The 18,674-nt window shown below is 30.1% G+C and overlaps 1 protein-coding gene across 2 annotated transcripts in view; it reads right to left on the bottom strand.

Annotated features, from left to right (window-relative positions):
* The window catches only part of Nectin3 (nectin cell adhesion molecule 3), a 138,553-nt gene that overhangs the window by 64,049 nt on the left and 55,830 nt on the right, over window positions 1–18,674 (bottom strand). The window contains exons 5-6 of one of the 2 annotated variants that reach the window (XM_026396102.2): window positions 14,707–14,858; window positions 7,851–8,599 (exon numbers count right to left, since the gene is read on the bottom strand). In XM_026396102.2, the coding sequence (XP_026251887.1) occupies window positions 8,019–8,599; window positions 14,707–14,858 (733 nt within the window). In that variant the 3' untranslated portion in view covers window positions 7,851–8,018. Of the gene's footprint in view, window positions 1–7,850; window positions 8,600–14,706; window positions 14,859–18,674 lie in introns of those variants that run through there. The other variant, XM_077795338.1, reaches the window with a different exon arrangement.

Raw genomic sequence — 18,674 nt, 5'->3', positions numbered from 1 at the left:
CAAACAGATAATGGGGGTAAAATTTGTGTTAAATACATAATGGGATATATTACATATTTCCTTTTACTAACTGAGAAAGGGAAAGATGTAGTATATTTAAGAATATTAAAATTTGAAGGACAGCAGTCAATAAATACAGTATGAAATGCAAAGAGGTAAAAATATCATGCATTCAAATCATAGGATTTTGATGAAAACTGACAACTTAGTCACCACACTGCCACTCCAACATCCCACTTAAACACACATATACCACATATATAATTCCAAAAAAAAAACTTGACAAGGAAAAAAATCAAACATATTTATAAGTTAGCATTATTAAATGCTAAGCTAGTTTACTGATGGCTGACAAGAAGCAACATTACCACCACTTAAGATGTTCTTAAAGTCTAATAATGTTTATAAGTAAAGGAAAATAAAAGGACAAAAGTGTTACATTGACCATGAAAACTGATGCACACTTCTCTAAAAAGAGTAGCTTGTTGCTATAATAGTAGCCACAATATTCAATGACAACTCACCTCCAAAAAAAAAAAAAGGAAAATAGCATTCCCTGATAACAACAAAGGTATACCACCCATAAAGATATCATGTATATAGCCTCTAAGAAAAATGTTCAAAATCAATTACAAATCATACTAAAAAAATTTACACAAAGAACATTACTTTTTGGAAAAAATATGCACATGGCAAATATTACAGACATTAAGGCTTTCTTTATTAACAATGTAATAAAAATGAATAGAAATGTGAAAGTTATTCAAGCATTATGTGCACACCTAATCCATCTCTGAAAGTGAGACAAGATATTCTTGTTTCTTTGGTTCTTTTGCAAAAACTTCAGTGATCACATCACACGATTCAAAGATTAATGCAATGACCTACAATCTTTTATTTGCTCCCATACCCACCCCCATTTTTCCCTCCAATTAAATGTATAAATGTTGGGAATCCAATATGGAGCTTCCTGCATGCTAAGCAAGGTTATTGCCAGTGAGCTACACATACAAGTCCTTCATTCTTAAACTATCCCTTTAATTTTATCTTAATATGATATATATCTACACTAATTCTAATCTCTAATATTTACTAAAAATGTTCTATTTGGATCAGGTAAGACTTCACAGTCTCTTATCCAACAAACTACTAAAAATCTAATATGTTTCAAGCATTGTGCTAAGGGTTAGGAATGCAAGAATGAATCTTTAGGTCTTCAAAAAAGAAAAATTCCCAAAGTGAGGTCACAGAATGCATGAAATATGCATGATCCAATCAAGTAAAGAAATTTCACTGCTTATATTTAAAAATAATTCAATAAACTCAATATTCAATAGTGCACAAGAATTGGCTCTGACAGCAGCACTTGGTGGATGGGGCAGATGTTTTACCTGCCACACAAAACACCTGCAGTACTGTATGGGGGAAATGGTATGGGATAGTTAAAAAATTTTTTTTCAGTAGTTATTCCTTGACTTGGTTTTTCCTTCTCATATACATACATCTTATGACAGGAGAGCTCAGCTGAATTAGCTTATACTTAAATTTAACAATTAAAAATGTAAAGGAGGAACTGTATAGGTGTTTCATGTGAAAGAAAAACACCTGACACATGTACTACATGGGGTTATCAGTGCTAATCTGTTATATACTAGTAAGCACTGATTCATTCCTGAAAAGAATTGATATAATGAAGATAATACCAATACAGGTAAACCTAACAAAAAATAATGCAAACACCTTACTCCTAACACAAACTTTCTCAGTTACATTGTGAAATAAAACTTGAAATAAAACTATGGCAATCTAATGAGATGACAAATCAATTAAAAAAATCAAATACATCAGGAGATCAACTAAAATACAAATTTACATTTACTCATTAACAATAAACCTCACACTAGGGCTGGGGATGTGGCTCAGCTGTAGAGCGCTCACCTAGCATGTGCAAGTCCTGGGTTCGATCCTCACACTACATAAAAATAAATAAAATAAATGCAAGACACTGTGTCCAACTACAATATATATATACCTCACACTAAACCTATACTGGGCTGAAACAACCTAATGCCCAAGGTAACATGATTGTCATTAGCAAAGCACTAAAAAAATCCAAAAACCTTGCACATAAAAACAAGCTCTATAAAGAGTCTAAAAAGAGGAGTTGGGATGAATACTGTTGAAGTTCCCAATAATATTGCTTCTGTTTTTTGAATCGAGTTAGGTTTCATAGGTAGCATTTTGGCTAACACAATTAACCAAGTATCAACATATATTATTTTTAAATCATTGAATCACAAAGTATAAAACCAAGAAGAAAAAACAAATGAAGCACAATCATGTGCTTTTTCCAATGTTTTTAGTAAGAAAAAAGGTTAATTTCAAAGATGAAAGACAGTTATTACCAAAATAATTAAGGTTTTCTTTATTATCACTTTAATGACAAAACATTAATCTTAAAAAAATTATTCCATCAGTTAAAATTGCCATTTTCATAATGTATATAGTCAAGTTGCTATAGTACCACAAATATAATTTAAGTATATATGAATTTTTAATGGAGAGTCAAAGTTTCCACTGATCTAGAAAAGATAAGCAAAACTAGAATAAAATGATAAAATGTGAAGTGAGTTGTGATGAATGGAACTTGATACAAAGGATATAGGCAGCCGTTACTAAATCTAAGAAGAAACTTTCATAAATCTATCATTTGAGCTGGACTTTGAATATGGACTGGTTTTCCAATGTGCAAAATGGAAGTAAAAGAAACATTTGGTAGGACATAATATCAAAGCACATGGTATGTTAACAAATATAGACATTGAGAAAGTTCCCTGTTAATTGTGTAAGCATTGACTATCAAACGGCTGCTAATATCAAAATAGAAAAACTGGCATTAAGTGCCTTCTAGTGGAAGAATATACACCACCTTTTAAGTAATCTTGGCCAAAAATAAAATCTGAATCTAATTAAAAACTACAGATATTTCTACTAATTTATGGAAAATGTGGAGAGGCATATTTTCCCAAATTGGGAAAGTGTAGGGAAAATGAAGCAGTTTATCCAACAAATAAACTACAAGGGAAAAATATGGGGAGGGAGGGGAAGTAACACATTTCTAGCAACCACAATATATGCAGGTATACCTAACAAAAAGTAATGCAAACACCTTACTCGTGACACAAACTTTATCAATTAAATTGCGAAATAAAACCATACCAATCTAATGAGGTGACAAATATGATTAGTGAGTGTTTGAACACTCACTACTTTCTATTAAAGTATTTGATATAATAATGATACTATGGTTAATTTCTCAACAGTCATTACCTTTCTAGGGCAACATACTGATTTACTATACCAATGAGGGAATGGCAAGGAGTTCATGGCTAAAGGTTTAAATGAAACAAAACTGATGGTAAATTTTACAATAATTGAACTTAGAAAAAAAGTTAATTATTCTCATTTTTGTATAATTTTCTATAATATAATTATAAAAGTTATTCTCCTAAAACTCACTTGGTTGGCTTCATCCAAGTGCCCAGCCAGAAGGAATAGCATTATTGCTAAAAGCCATGTGAAATAAGATTATTCCAAAATTGAAACACATTTTACCCTTTCAAAATGAAATGAACATGAATCACCAAGGCTCAAGAAAAGGACAAAAAAGACAGAGAGATTATATATACATAATACATTTTATATATATATATATATATAAAATCAAAAGCTTTTGTATAACTATGTTTGGTTTCAAATTTTGATGGAAACATATCACCACTCAGGTCAAAGTGGGTATGTACTTTAAAAAAATAAAAATCACTTCATGGCTTTTCTTTAAATGATAGAAGAAATCAGAAGACTTTTTTTAAAACATAAAAATTTGTATTGTGTGGACACTATTTTCGGAAGACTCTTATGAACAAAATTTTACTGGCATAACAAGAGGGAACACAACAATCCAATTTGTATGTTATTCAAAAAATGGCTTCTTGTTCTAACATAATGTAAAGTTTAAAATATATATATATATATATATATATATATATATATATATATATATATATATATATATATATTATAACTTTAAAATGTCAGAAATAGGAATCGGGAGAAACAATTCTAAACAATGACATTTTTAATCAAAACTGTTCACAAGCAATATGTAAATATCACTAAATAGCAACATAAATACCATTCAAAATATATTAATTTCAACTGAAAGCCAATACAGTTATCCTTCAGTATCCACAGAATGAGTTCAAGGATCTCTGATACCAAAATCTGGGGATGCTCAATTCCTTGTAATTTAGTATCTGCATATATCTTCTTTTATAATTTAAATAATATCTAGATTACTATTACTAGTGACATGTAAATAGTTGTTATATTCTATTGTTTAGGGAGTAATTACAGGGAAAATAAAAATGGTACATGTTCTTTACAATTTTTTCAAACATTTTTGAATTCTATTCATGAGATCATATATATATGGAATCAAATAGTTAAAGTCAAATTTTAATGACTAACGTGGCAACCTACATGTTCCCCCCAAACTTTATTTACCTATGTCCTTAACCTGATTATTGGGAAGAAAAATAAGCCACATTCTAATTCCCACAAATCTTAAATTATATTTTGATTGTTAATTAAAGAAAATACATCACATACACACACATATACACCACTGGTAAGCAAAATCAGGATGAAGGTAATACAGAGTCAGTCTCAATATGGAAAAGTACCTTGAGTATTTTTAAACTTCAATAGTTTGTTGCATGACTATTGGAGCTAACACTCGATATGTAACTTGGTTTTAAAAATTTGAGAAAGGACCTTTTCATGGAGAGTGCATTTCTAATTGATAAGTAAATAGAAAAAAAATTCAATTTATACTCTATTCCCCTATTAGAATTCACATTTCAATATGGGTACCATTTCTTCCTTTCTTATACTGTACATTCATTACTTCCACATAATAACAACTTCTTACATGTTCATATATGTTTTAGCAGTATTTACCAAAATAAAAATGAAACTCAAATCACATTTTCTTGCATGTGAAACGGCCACATTTCTGTTTTTGCACTTCCATTTTGTACTTTCTATGGTTCCTTAATGCAAAACATGTAGCCATCATTACCTTAAACTTTCCTACAAATGGCTATCAGAAGCTAGACTTACTACCAAAAATCTTAGTGGTTTCCTTAATATCAAAATTATCAAAAATAAAAAGTTCTGTTAGGCATATGACAAAAACTACAGAGTCAAAAATCATCTTTAAAGTTAGCCCCTAGCCTACTAAAAGTTTCAGTGCATTTTAACAAAATTGTAGTAAAAAAAGAGTTGTATTTATTTTCATTGTATTTTTGAAATACTTTAACCAGTAGGAAAAAAAATCCTAAAGGAAAAATCGTTGAAAGCATATGAAAAGAAAAAAATGTAAATATCGCCCCAGAATAGTAGAAATCATTCCTTTATCTTTTCCAAGAAGGTACTAGAGTTTCATATATACCTAATAATTAGCTGGGCACATAACTGATATTCAAAAATTAATTTAACAAAAATGTTTATTTCATATAACTATTTATGTTTACAAACCATTCCCTATGTACAGTACCATATACACATAAACCTCTAATAAGCAACAGTGCAATGCTTCCAAAACATCTTAAGCACCAGTATAGGATTCCTAAAACTCTGAAACCTTTTGGTATGCCACATGATTCAGATTAAGGATACAGAACATATCAAATACTCACTTCTATGTTTTCAAGTTGCCTTCTCCCATAAAAACAAAACAAAAAAAACTAACCCATAAGACGACAAAGTAAAAAGGTTATAATCAGTAAGGAGATATTTTTGAAAAACAGTTCTTGAAATACATTGCTATTTTTTTCAGATTATACTCAGATTGAGATTTACATAAAATTCTAAACATGACTATTCAGCTCATATTCATACAGCATTTCCAACCCTTATTTATAAAGATAATTTTGATCAGAAAAGCCACAAATTTACAAATTTACATTTTTATGAGAAGAAATTTTAGACCTCTTTCTTGTGACTGATATCTCTGATATTTAAATTAAAAATAAAGTTATTTCAATCACATTGTATTATTAACATTTCCTTCCAATGACTTGGAATAAGAAGTCTTAGTATCTGCATATAAGTGGTTAAACTATACTAAAACACAGACATTTTAAACAAGGTAACCATGAACTTAACTTTATTCCTTAATCTGATATTATAGACTTATAAGTATTAGGGAAGAATTTCTAATTTATGCAAATACTCCTAAAGAAAACTGGTTTATTATTATTATCTAAAATAACGTTTTCACTACTTGCATATAAGAATTTTGCCTTCTATATCACTTTTTGATTTGATAAGAATTGGGAAGCATGGGTGGTTGGGAGGGTTAATAAAGTACCTACTTCACCTTTTTGTTAAAAAAAAATTTATTTGATTTGTGATTCTCCTAATGATTCTACTTCTACTTCACTGCCCTGGTAAAACATTTATTCTACACAGTCTTTTTTTTTTTTTCCTAATGAATCATCAAAACACATTCTTTGGACCTCAAAACAGCTGTCTTTATGATTACAAATTTATAGAATTCCACTGTAGAAGTCATTTAACTACCTCCCAAAGATGATTCACATTTCAAGATTTAAATAACATTTCTTTCTCAAAAGATACATGATTCTGGAAAGAATACACTTAATGAATTCTGTAAAACAAACAAATAAACAAAAAAAACAAACCAAAACAAAACAAAAAAAACCCTCATGATGTTTCCAGTTTTAATTGGAGAAAGAAAAATCTAAAAACACATACATTCATTTAGGAGGAAATAAGAGGAAAAAGGGGATGGACTGCCAATATTCATCAGCAAATATTACCAATTGGTTCTATAATTCAAAATTTTCTAGTTAAATTCCAAGTTTCCAAGTTTAATTTTTTTCCTATACATTTACCCGTTTGAACAACATCAACATTAAATAACTTAAACAAGATGGTGTAGAAAATCCTTTGTACAGATTCCTGGCTGAAATACCTCATCTCTAAAACTGGTATGCCGGTATAATGAAATGCCCTTTCTGTTCTGTATTTAATGTACCATATGTTCATTACTACTTGTATATTTAAACTATTTGTATAAAGCATTAAAATAAGGCTACTGCTTAATGTACCAAAATTCATGTTCACAGGACAATTTAAGAACTGTCTCACAGAGATGACAAAAACTGTAATAATTATCATGTTTAGAAGGCATGTATTTTATTACTCTTCTATGTATTTGAGACAAAAAATTGACCAGCTGATGATACTCTTTCACACATCATGTTGATGGAGTTTACTACCACAGTTTTAGTGCAACAAAATATCTTTGAAAAGCCATTCTACAGTAATTATGGCAAGGCTCATTAAAATGCAGAGGTAAAGATTTCATTTGTATAGAAACTTAGAAAATAATGTTTGAAAAGGAAAGATGTTCCATCAGGCTGAATATTTTTAGTATACTAAAAATATATATAAACATATTTTGAATTGCCTTTATAGTCAATTTTGATGTAGTATCATTTAGTGGTGATAAATTTTAAGAGGTATATGTTTAACAAACATTATACTTGAGATTATAGTCTTAGGTAAACATTTAATACACAATGCCAAGGTAGTTTCTTTTTGTTGTTTTTTTTTTAATTTTTGTACCAAAAACGTCACACATTTAACGTTGACATTTCTTCTTACCTGTGTGCCTCAGACCAATAAAGTACTCTGCATTAAAATTTAAATCTTGAGACAGTAGTACAGCATTGAAAAAAATTGTAAAGCAGCTCAGATACATTGAACCCAGATTTTACATTTTCATTTGTCAGATTAGAATATAAAAAGCTCGAAAATCAACTTGAAAAAGCTTATTCTTCCTCAAGAAAAAGTATGAACAATCTGAAAATGATCAACTAGTATGAATGAAACATTGTACATAGTTAAGTCACATTTAGTGGTCGCTAAACATACCACTCCCTCCTGGAAATTACGGAACCATCTACATGTGAAACTAAGTCATCTTCATTTTCCTCATAATGTTCATCGCTGACAAACTTCATTCCCATTTTTAGATCTTCGTAATAATCCATTGGTCTTTCAAACCTATTGAGATTTTCTACATTGTTCCACTGAGTTTTTTCAGGCTCTTCTAAATAGTCTTTTCGTATAAGATTGTTCACTGGAATTTTGTTTTCTTTTTTTACACTGTCTGGGTAAGAATCAAGCTCATCTTGTTGAAGAACATCTATTTGTGATTCTTTTTGCATATCTGATGGTGGAATGTAGTTCTTGGCAAAATAGTCTCCACGAAACGTCCGTCTTCTCCTATAGCAGAATATTCCAGCCAAAACACTCACAAGTACTATAAAAAGAGCCCCCCCAACTACACTAGCAATGACTGTGCCAATTGTGTCATCCTTAATTGTTGCCAAAGTTGACAATGGGAAAGGCAATTTTTTAGGTTCTGTTGCTAGATCCTCGGTGACAGCAGTTGAGGGATGCCAATGAATTGTAGGCTGAAGGGTGGTAGTAGTAGGAGGATCTAATGGAAACAGTAAAGATAGACAAGACACAGAAAAGCAAAGAATGTCAATGTAGGCTAATTCAGCAGCAAGTTGAAAAGACAGCACAGTTAATGAATATATATTCATAGTAACAATAGTTTTTCATTCTTAATTTGATTAAGATTAGACAGTAATGGTATTTTTAAATACTTTTAAAAATAGCAAAACTGACACTTAGTCAGTTACTAATACAGTGAAAAGAATGGAAACTTATGGTGTGAATGAATACTAAATAACTTTATTCCAAGTTTAAAAGTGTACTGCACTCAGGGACAAAAAGTTGCTGTTTTTGTTTTAATGTAGATTATTACTTTAGTGTCTTATACAGAGCTGGCTCAAGCATTATTGTACAAATCATTAAAATAAATTAAGTAATCAAATGTATATTTTCTTAGCGAGTAGCACAAATAAATAAAATGAAAGAATAAAAAACTAAAGTTTTCTTGATGTCCATCTTTACCTAAAAGGTAAGATCTGAACTTATTTTTCAAAGAATGAAAAACTATAGAATCTTGTTAAGGTGGCACAGTATAAGCTGTTGGTTTAATAATTCTCTCAAAAATATTCTTTCTTAGATAAAGAGTACTCTAAATTTTTATAAAGGAAAAACGAAGTAAGGACAATTACTGAGTAATTTAAAAAACATAAATCATGTGTTTAAATTGTGTTAGCCAAATAGCTATTATCAAGAGACTGATAAATAAAACAAAGTAAAAATATTATAATCTACAATGTAGTAAAAACCATCTAATACTCCATGATTAATATAGGTAAACACTTAGAAAATTAAGGAATTTCAGCTATACCTACAAAATTTAATATAATTGCTTCAAGATAGTGTCTCACAAAGAGCTAATATTTTAGAGAGAACATTCAAATAATAATTAAATATTAGATGCAAATGAACCTGTATACAGACATTAGATTACACGAGTAAATAGCCATTAATATTAAAAAGCAACTAAACATGAATAGTAAAAATTAAAGACTGGTTAATTATCAATTAAGTAGTATTTGTAGGTCATGTTACACAAAAATTCTAAAGTTTGAAGAAAAGATGAGCTTAAAAATCTTGAATATTTTCTTAGATAAAAATAAATGACCCAAATGGTAATATCCTACAATTAATTTTTAAATGAGTGGTATTGACAGAGTTTTTAAAATATGATTGTTAGAAAAATACTAAATCTACATGGGTAAGTTATTCTAATATTACAAGCTAAAGAAAAATACTTACTGAAACAGGTTTCATCACGGTATGCCATATGTATAGAATGTGGTAAAAATTTAGCAAGTACAGTATAAAACTTAACAAATAACAGTATAACTAATTTCCTGACTTTAAACTGATATAACAAGTAAACCCTGTCAAGTACTCTGAAGTATTAGTTATCATAGTATATGTAAGAGAATCAAGGAAGAGTTATAATTTTTAAGAACATATTCACTAGCTGAACAAACAAATGTGGAACTGGAAGATTATTTCTAGGATAAAAGGAGTAAAAGTTCATACAATCCAACTTTATAGAATTAAGATAATAAAGAATAAAGAAATACACTAACTTAAATCATTTGTAAGATGATTTGTGTTTTTGAAAGAGAAAGAGTAACAGGGAAGTCAAGTTTTAAGTACTGAATGCCATCTTTAGTGATTCTCAAAGAAAACTATCAAAACAAAGTGACATCAGCACATTTAAGTACAGATCTACATAAATTATTTATGATATACATATATCTGTCATATTCCAATTTGGTTTTTGGTAACTTCTAATATGTTACTGGGTTTCTCAGAAGAGTGCATGAAGTATACACAAATAATTGAACATTTTTGCCACATATCCTAAAAATAATAATTGACACTTTTATTTCTACTTGCAAAGTTCTTTATATGAATACTGATGGATGTCTAATGTTCATTTCATTCATTTTCAACAAAATACAGATTTCAGAAAATCTACTAAAAAAATTAAATTTTGTTTAATTTAGTTTTGTTAGTGAACCTATAAGTTTCAATCCACCATCCTTCTCCTTAATCAATGTTGAATACAGTACAGACATCCTATTAGTATCACTGTATAGAGAATATTATTAATACTTCATCATTTTGTATTTTAAACATATGAAAATGTATAAGAATTTTATTTATTTTTAAATTTAGAATGAAAGTCATAATTCAAGACTATTTTATAGTCATAATTCAAGACTATTTTATAATCATAAACAGGTACTTATGACTATTTTATAGTCATAATTCAAGACTATTTTATAATCATAAACAGGTACTTATTTATCATGATATAAAAATTCTTCCCCATATCATTCCATATTTTTCAGACACGTTTTTAAAATTTTTTTATTGAATGTGTGATAAATGAGAATATAATAGATATATAATGGATTCTAGTACATCCTGAGTACCTCTCTTAAGTTCTTAAGTTTCTTTTTTAACTACTGTCTCCTATCAAACAGAAAAATAGTTTAGTAAGGTCACTATAGCTATAAGGTAGATTTTTGCCTAATAAATAAATTAAAAATCCATGAAAAAATTACATGGATTACTTCTATTTCTTTAGACTTTTAGGGGTTGTTTAAATAAAGAAATCCATGCATTTTAAAACTTAAGGCATGCTAAATGTTGATTCTTTAGTTTTGACATTGTGTCTGGACCCTCAAATCAGTATGATCTGAAATTCAACTTTTTCAGAGGAATACAATTTTAGGCATAGGGGAGTTTATTTGACATTTAAAATTTTGTTTTTCTATTTTTAAAGAAAAGTGAGAAAATCAGGGAGGAAAAAAGCAAACAAGAAAAACAATGTCTAATATTCAGTATGGGATAAAGAGCCACTGCACCCCAGGATAGTGAAAATATATTAGAGTAGAATCTAGTATTTACAGTTGAAAATCGCAATCATGAATCAAGGGCCTCTTATTAAAAATTGTATATCTAACAGTATGGGAAAGTATTGTTTACTCTGTTCTAAGTAGAACTTTGAGACTCATCATAACATACATTTCTTTTATATTTTTAAAAATCATTTCTAAAAGTTTAAGGTGTCTATTTCAACAATACTGAGGTAAAATTTTCTAAAGTTTACAATGAAAAAATTAACTGTTTATTCTTTTTAATTATAGCCTTTTATTCCGATTTAAAAGGTTTTACGAAATAGTTAATTTTTTTTAAAGCAATATTATACCCATGATTCTTGGCAAACTCCAAGAAACTCTTAGCAAAGTAAACTAAACCTGGCATAGTATACTGTATTATGTAAACTCTTGGGTAGAAAGGGAAAGTCTAATTCTTGATCACTTGGAAGAAAATCATTTCACATACTGCTTTCTTCTTCTGAAATATCTAGCAATAATTAACTGATTTTCACATTTTCTTAAAATTTGATTTTCATTCTTATAAAGATTTAGATGTTGATTTTTAAAAATGTGTAAAGTGAGGCAAATAAAGTTAAGGCAAATAAAATTACATAAAAGCAAATTCTGGAATTTTAATTCTTTCCTGCTTATTCTCTTCTCAAACTTATTCATTCATACATACATACATAAACAAAAGTGTACTGAATACCTATTACATAAAACTGCAGATGATGGAAATACAACATTAAAATTAAAGTAGACAAAAATTCTTCCCTCTTAGGAATTAAGTTCTGGTGGGTGCAAAATTAGACAAGCATATGAACACAATATGCAGTATGTCACACAACAATAAGTATTTGAGAGAAAAGTAAGGCACAGCAGGACAAAAAGTGGTGAAAGAGTAAGAAGAGAAGATTTTCAATTTTACAATCATGAGAACAGAAAGACCTCACTCAAAAATGCAATACTTTATCAAAGACCTAAAAGATGTGGGTAAATAGGTATGAAAATACTCTTGTGGAAGAGCACTCCAAGCAGTAGAAACAGAAAATGCAAAGACTGATGGGCAGAAATATATCTGTTGTGTTCAAAAGAAAAAAGAGGCCAGTATGGCTGACCTAGTGAGGAAAGGGTGTATAAAAGAATGAGGTCAAAGAGGTAATTTGGTACCAGAACAAGTACAGAGCCTTGTAAGTCACTATAAAATTTTGGTTCTCGATGTAGATAAAATGGAAAGTTCATAGAAGGTTCTGAGAAGAGGAACGACATGATTTGGAATGGTTTTAAAATGATCACTCTGGTTGCTCATCTGATGACAGATTAAAGGATAACAGATTAAAAATGGGAGACATTAAATGACTATATTAATACTGATGTAAGAGTTGCTGATGGCTTGGACCATTGTGGTAGCAGGGAAGTGGTAGATAACTGATAGAATTCAATGTAATGCAATGGGAAAGCTGACATGGATTTCTTTATGGACAGCATAGAGTCAGAGAAAAAGTGAAATTAACGATACTTTCAAGATTAGAACTACAAAAAATTGAGTTAGAAAACCTGTAGAAAAACAGGATTGGTGTTAAGAGGCAGGTATAAGATCAGAATTTCATTTTTAACATATTAAACTGTAAATGCCCATTCAACTGCTACATATAGTTAATGATCAACAATACGCAGTTGAAAATACAAATCAGGGATACTGGGAAGTGCACGCAGAATTCCAAAAAGATATAAACTTAGGATATCATAAATGGAATTAGCATATATTAAGAGTGTCCAAATTGAGTTTTATTTATAGGAGTACAGGAAAGCCTAAAATTTACAAATAATATCCCACACCAAACTGTACAATAGGCACAAAAATAAACAGACTTCAGGTAATTACATTTTAAATATGTGTTTAGTATGATTTATCCCCTAATGGAAGAAAGACATTTACTAATGGTTAATCTCCCTCAGATTTTCACAAAATCATTGTTACTAGCAGAAAGAGGTAGGGATGTATACAGCACTAAGCTTCTTACAGGTATAATACAAAAAAAATTGAGTCTATCATTGTGCTAGGCACTAAGATAATTGCTGAGTATACAGTAGTGGTAAAGTAAATACAAGGTGCTTAAATTTGAGGATCAATAATAAATAAATATGAATACAACTATAAATTGTGGTGAATACTATGAGAAAATAATATGAGCTCAGCTTGAATGATTACATAGGTCTGAGAATATAACATTTAAGCAATCATGAAAAATATTATATCTCTAATTTATTTACTTTTAGATTTAAAGAGATAAAAACTTAATTACCAATTCAACAAGTATCATACAAATCTGCAATTTTAGATTCTATTATACCTTCCCCTTAATTTTCCATTTGTTAAACATATAGCTTGATATATACTTACAGTTAAGTACAGTTACTCAAAATAATTTATATAATTGTTTCTAAATGAGGATTTCAATAATAATTGATAACTACAATGTGAATGGCCAAATTCATATTCAGCCAAATTAACATTTGATGAGACAAATAATAAGTGAAAAATCTAAGTTCTTATCAGCTTAAGAACTGACCATAAGAAAAACAGTACATTCTATTTCATTAAAATATTTTCAAGAGTATTCCTATTTCACCTCTCAGTAACCCAACATAGTTGGGTAGAAAGTAATGTTACTTAACAAAGCAGGTTATCAAAGTTAATATCCTATTTTATTTATCAGACAAATGTATGCAGAGTATTCAGCAAAGGGGGAATAGATAATCACTGTTCTCTGTTTAAAGACAAAAGAATTTAGAAAGGCACAATACCTATAAAAGAAATAAGTAGGACTGGGACTGTGGCTCAGTGATAGTGCACTTGCCTAGCATATGTGAGGCACTGGATTCAATTCTCAGCACCACATAAAAATAAATAAAATAAAGGTCTATCAACAACTAAAAAAATATTAAAAAATAAAAAGAAATAAGTAATATTACTTAACTGAAAACTGTACATATTAAAATATATATAAAGCTATATAGATATTCTGTCATTTCTTTAAGAATACCACCTTATATATGTATTTCAGACAGGTATTACGTCATCATATGCCTTTTATATTATCTGGAAAACTTTATACTGATGAATCTATATCTTTATTACTGTATCACATTATTATATAATTGTTACCAAAGGAATATTTTAAGTAAGGTATTTTGCAAGTAGACAGTAGCTTACCTGAAATGTAGATGACCTTTTGATCACTTCTTTGACCAAGGGAATTGGTCACTTTACAGACATAAACACCAGAATAATTGAAAGTCAGTGGATGGACAAAATGAAGAGTATTGTCTGAAGCCAACAAACCATCAAGCCATTGTCCATCCAACCTAGATTTTAAAAAGCATAAAATCATTTTGAGTATCTTCATACAGAATTTATTGACAATTATTTTTAAAAAACATTAATTTCGATGCTAGTAAAATAATCATTATATTTCAGATACAATTAACTATGAAACAAAAGCACATAAGAAATTTTCATTTTAATAAATATTAGAGAAAAGTCTTTTAAGTATACCCATTCTTTCCAAATATTAATCTATGTAAGTGTACCTAGATGGACAGAATAGAACAGGAAGAAGGAAGAGAAAAAAAATGGTTTTAAAAATATGTATTCAGAAAACTGCAAATTAGAAAAATATTATTTGATGGTATTATCAATAATTTCAAAGCAATTAAAATTCTCCATGAATTATGGATAAACATAAACAAACTACAATTTTCTCAGTGAAAAGCCATCTCATTTAAGTATATTAGATGTTTTGACACCTTCTATAATATAGTTATAGAGAGCACACAAAGATACAAACCAAAGGAAGGAACAATCATTCAAGGAAATAATATCTGAAAATTTCTCAAACCTTAAGAATGATATGGAAAATCAAATACAGGAGAGGCTTACAGGACCCAAAATATAAAAATTAAAACAGACTCATACACCAAGGCACATTATTATAACATGCCTTATGTACAAAATAGACTTTTTGATAGACTGTTATAAAAACTGCCAGAGAAAAATGATAGGTCACATTTAGGAGAAACCAATCTGGATCTCATCTGATTTCACAGCCCAGACCCTCAAAGCTACGAAGTCTTCAAATATATACTGCACTCTGAAAGAAAATGGATGCCAACAAAGAATACTATATCCTGTAGATAGACTTAAGTTTCAGAACTGAGATTAAAATAAAAACTTCCCATGATAAACAAAAGTTAAAACAATTCACAACTAGAAAGCTGACACTAAAAAACATACTCAATAAATATTTCATTAAGAAATGAAAAATAAGGGCTGGGATTGTGACTCAGTGGTAGAGTGCTTGCCACGTGCGAGTCCCTGGGTTCAATCCTCACCACCACATATAAAAATAAATAAATAATATAAAGGTCTTGTGTTCAACTACTTCTAAAAAGAAAATAAATATTTAAAAAAATGGAAAATAAAAGTAAAGCATCAAAGGGAGGAACTACACTAGCAGAATAGTCAGTCCATCAAAGGAGAAACTAATTCAAACTAAAAACCAGAAATAAATCAAAATGACAGGAAATAAAAATCATTGCTCAAAATTAGCGTTGAATATAAATGGCCTAAACTCATAAATTTAAAGACACAGACTGGATTAAAAAACAAGACCAAATAATGTGCTGTCTTCAAGAGACACAGCTTATTGGCAAAGACATTCACAGACTGAAGGTAAAATGATGGGAAAAAAATATGATTCAAAAGGATCTCTTAAACAAGCAGGGGTTTCTAACTTCATATTAGATAAAGTGGACTTCAAGCCAAAGTTTAGGTCATTTCATACTGCATAAGGGCATTATACATCAACAAAACATAACCAAAAAACTGGAAAAAGACAGGGATGTCTTCACTATTCTATTCATTATAGTCCTAAAAACTCTAGCCAAAGCAATTAGAAAAAAGAAAGAAATTGAAGGGATACAAATAGGAAAAGAAGAACTCAAAACTATCCCTATTTGCCAACCACATGATTCTATATTTAGAGGACCCAAAAACTCCACCAAAAAACTTCTAGAACTCAAACAAATTCAGCAAATGAGCAGGATATAAAATTAATACCCATAAATCAATTGTGTTCCTATTTACCAATAATGAATCAGCTGAAAGAGAAATTAGGAAAACTATTCCATTCACAATAGCCTCAAAACAAGCCAACAACAACAAAAAACTTCAAAATCAATCTAACAAAAGAGGTGAAAGACCTCTCTACAAAGAAAACTAAAGAACACTAAAGAAATTGAAGAAGACCTTAGAAGATAGAAAGATGTCCCATGTTGTTAGATAGGCAGAATAAATATTATCAAAATGGCCATACTGTCATAATGTAATTCCTATCAAAATTCCATTGATATTCTTCATAGAACAAAGAACAGTCATGAAATTCATTTGAAAAAATAAGAGGCCCATAATAACAAAAGCAATCTTCAGCAAGAAAAGCAAAGCAGGAGGCATCACAATGCCATACCTTAAGTTACAGCACAGAGCATGGTATTGGCACAAAAACAGACATGTAGACCAACGGTACAAAACAGAAGTCACAGACTCGAACGCACATAAATATAGTTATATCTCATACCAGACAAAGGTGCCATAAACATATATTGGCAAAAAGACAGCCTCTTCAACAAATGATGCTGGGAAAACTGGAAATCCATATGCAGCAGAAAGAAAGTAAACCCCTATCTCTCTGCACAAAACTCTCAAAAGTGGATCAAGGGCACAGGCATTACAACAGAGATCCTGTGCCTACTAGTAGAAACTTTGGCGCAACTCTCCATCATGTTGTCTTGGGAACCAAATTCCTCAACAATACTCCTAAAGAAGAAGAAGTAAAATTAAGAATCAATAAATGGAATGGTATCAAGGCAAAAAGCTTCTTCCCAGCAAAAGAAACAATCAAGTGCATGAAGAGAGAGCCTACAAAATGGGAGAAAACTTTGCCACCTGCATCTCAAATAGAACAATTATCTCCAGGATATACAAATAACTCAAAAAAACTTAACACCAAAAACAACAAATAACCCAATCAATAAATGGGAAAGAAACTGAATAGGCAATTCACATAAGAAGAAATGAATGGGAGGCTGAGATGGGGGATTATGAAGTCAAAGCCCACCTCTGCAACTTAGTGAGGCCCTAAGCAACTCATGAGACCCTGTCTCTAAATAATATACAAAAAAGTTATGGGGATGTGGCTTAGTGGTAAAGCATCCCTGAGTTCAATTCCTAGTACAAAAAAAAAAAAAAAAAGAAAAAAAGAAACATGAATGGTCAACAAATATATGAAAAAATGTTTAACATTTCTAGCAATTAGAGAAATGCTATTCAAAACTACACTGAGATCCCATCTCACTCCAGTAAGAATGGCAATTATAAAGAATAAAAGTAACAATAAATGTTGCTGAGGGTATGGGGGAAAAGATACTCTCATACATTGCTGGTGGGACTGTAAATTGGTGCAACCATTATGGAAAGCAGTATGGAGATTCCTCAGAAAACCTGGAATAGAATCACTATTTGACTCAACTGTCCTACTCCTTGGTATATATGTGCCCAAAGGACTTAAATCAGCATATGACAGTGACACAGCCACAACAATGTTTATAGCAATTCAATTTACAGTAGCTAAGCTATGGAACCATTCAGCATTATCTTTCAATTGATTTGTGGATTAAAAAAATGTGGCATATATACACAATGGAAGATTACTCAGTCATAAAAAGAATGGAATCATTGCATTTGTCGGTACATTAATGGAACTGGAGACTATCATGCTAAGTGAAATAAGCCAAACCCCCAAACCAAAAGCTTAATGTACTCTCTGATATGTGGGCACTAACCCACAATGGTGGGGGGGAGGCAGGTAGGTGGGTACAAGTCCATGGGATTAGACGAAGGGAAATGTAGGGAAGGGAATCGAGGTAGAAATAGAAAGACAGTAGAATGCAATGGACATAACTTTCCTACGTTCATATATGAATATATCACCAGTATGTACAAACGCCAAAAATGGGATCCTAAATATACTCCATGTATGTATAATATGTCAAAATACATTTTATTGCTACATATATCTGAAAAGTACAAATAAAAAAAAAGAAAAAGCATATTTGTAGAGCATC

The sequence above is a fragment of the Urocitellus parryii genome, chromosome 2, assembly GCF_045843805.1.
Source record: "Urocitellus parryii isolate mUroPar1 chromosome 2, mUroPar1.hap1, whole genome shotgun sequence".
Taxonomy (NCBI): domain Eukaryota; kingdom Metazoa; phylum Chordata; class Mammalia; order Rodentia; family Sciuridae; genus Urocitellus; species Urocitellus parryii.
Note: the sequence above shows the minus strand (reverse complement) of the source record. Positions and strands in the feature narration are given on the sequence as shown.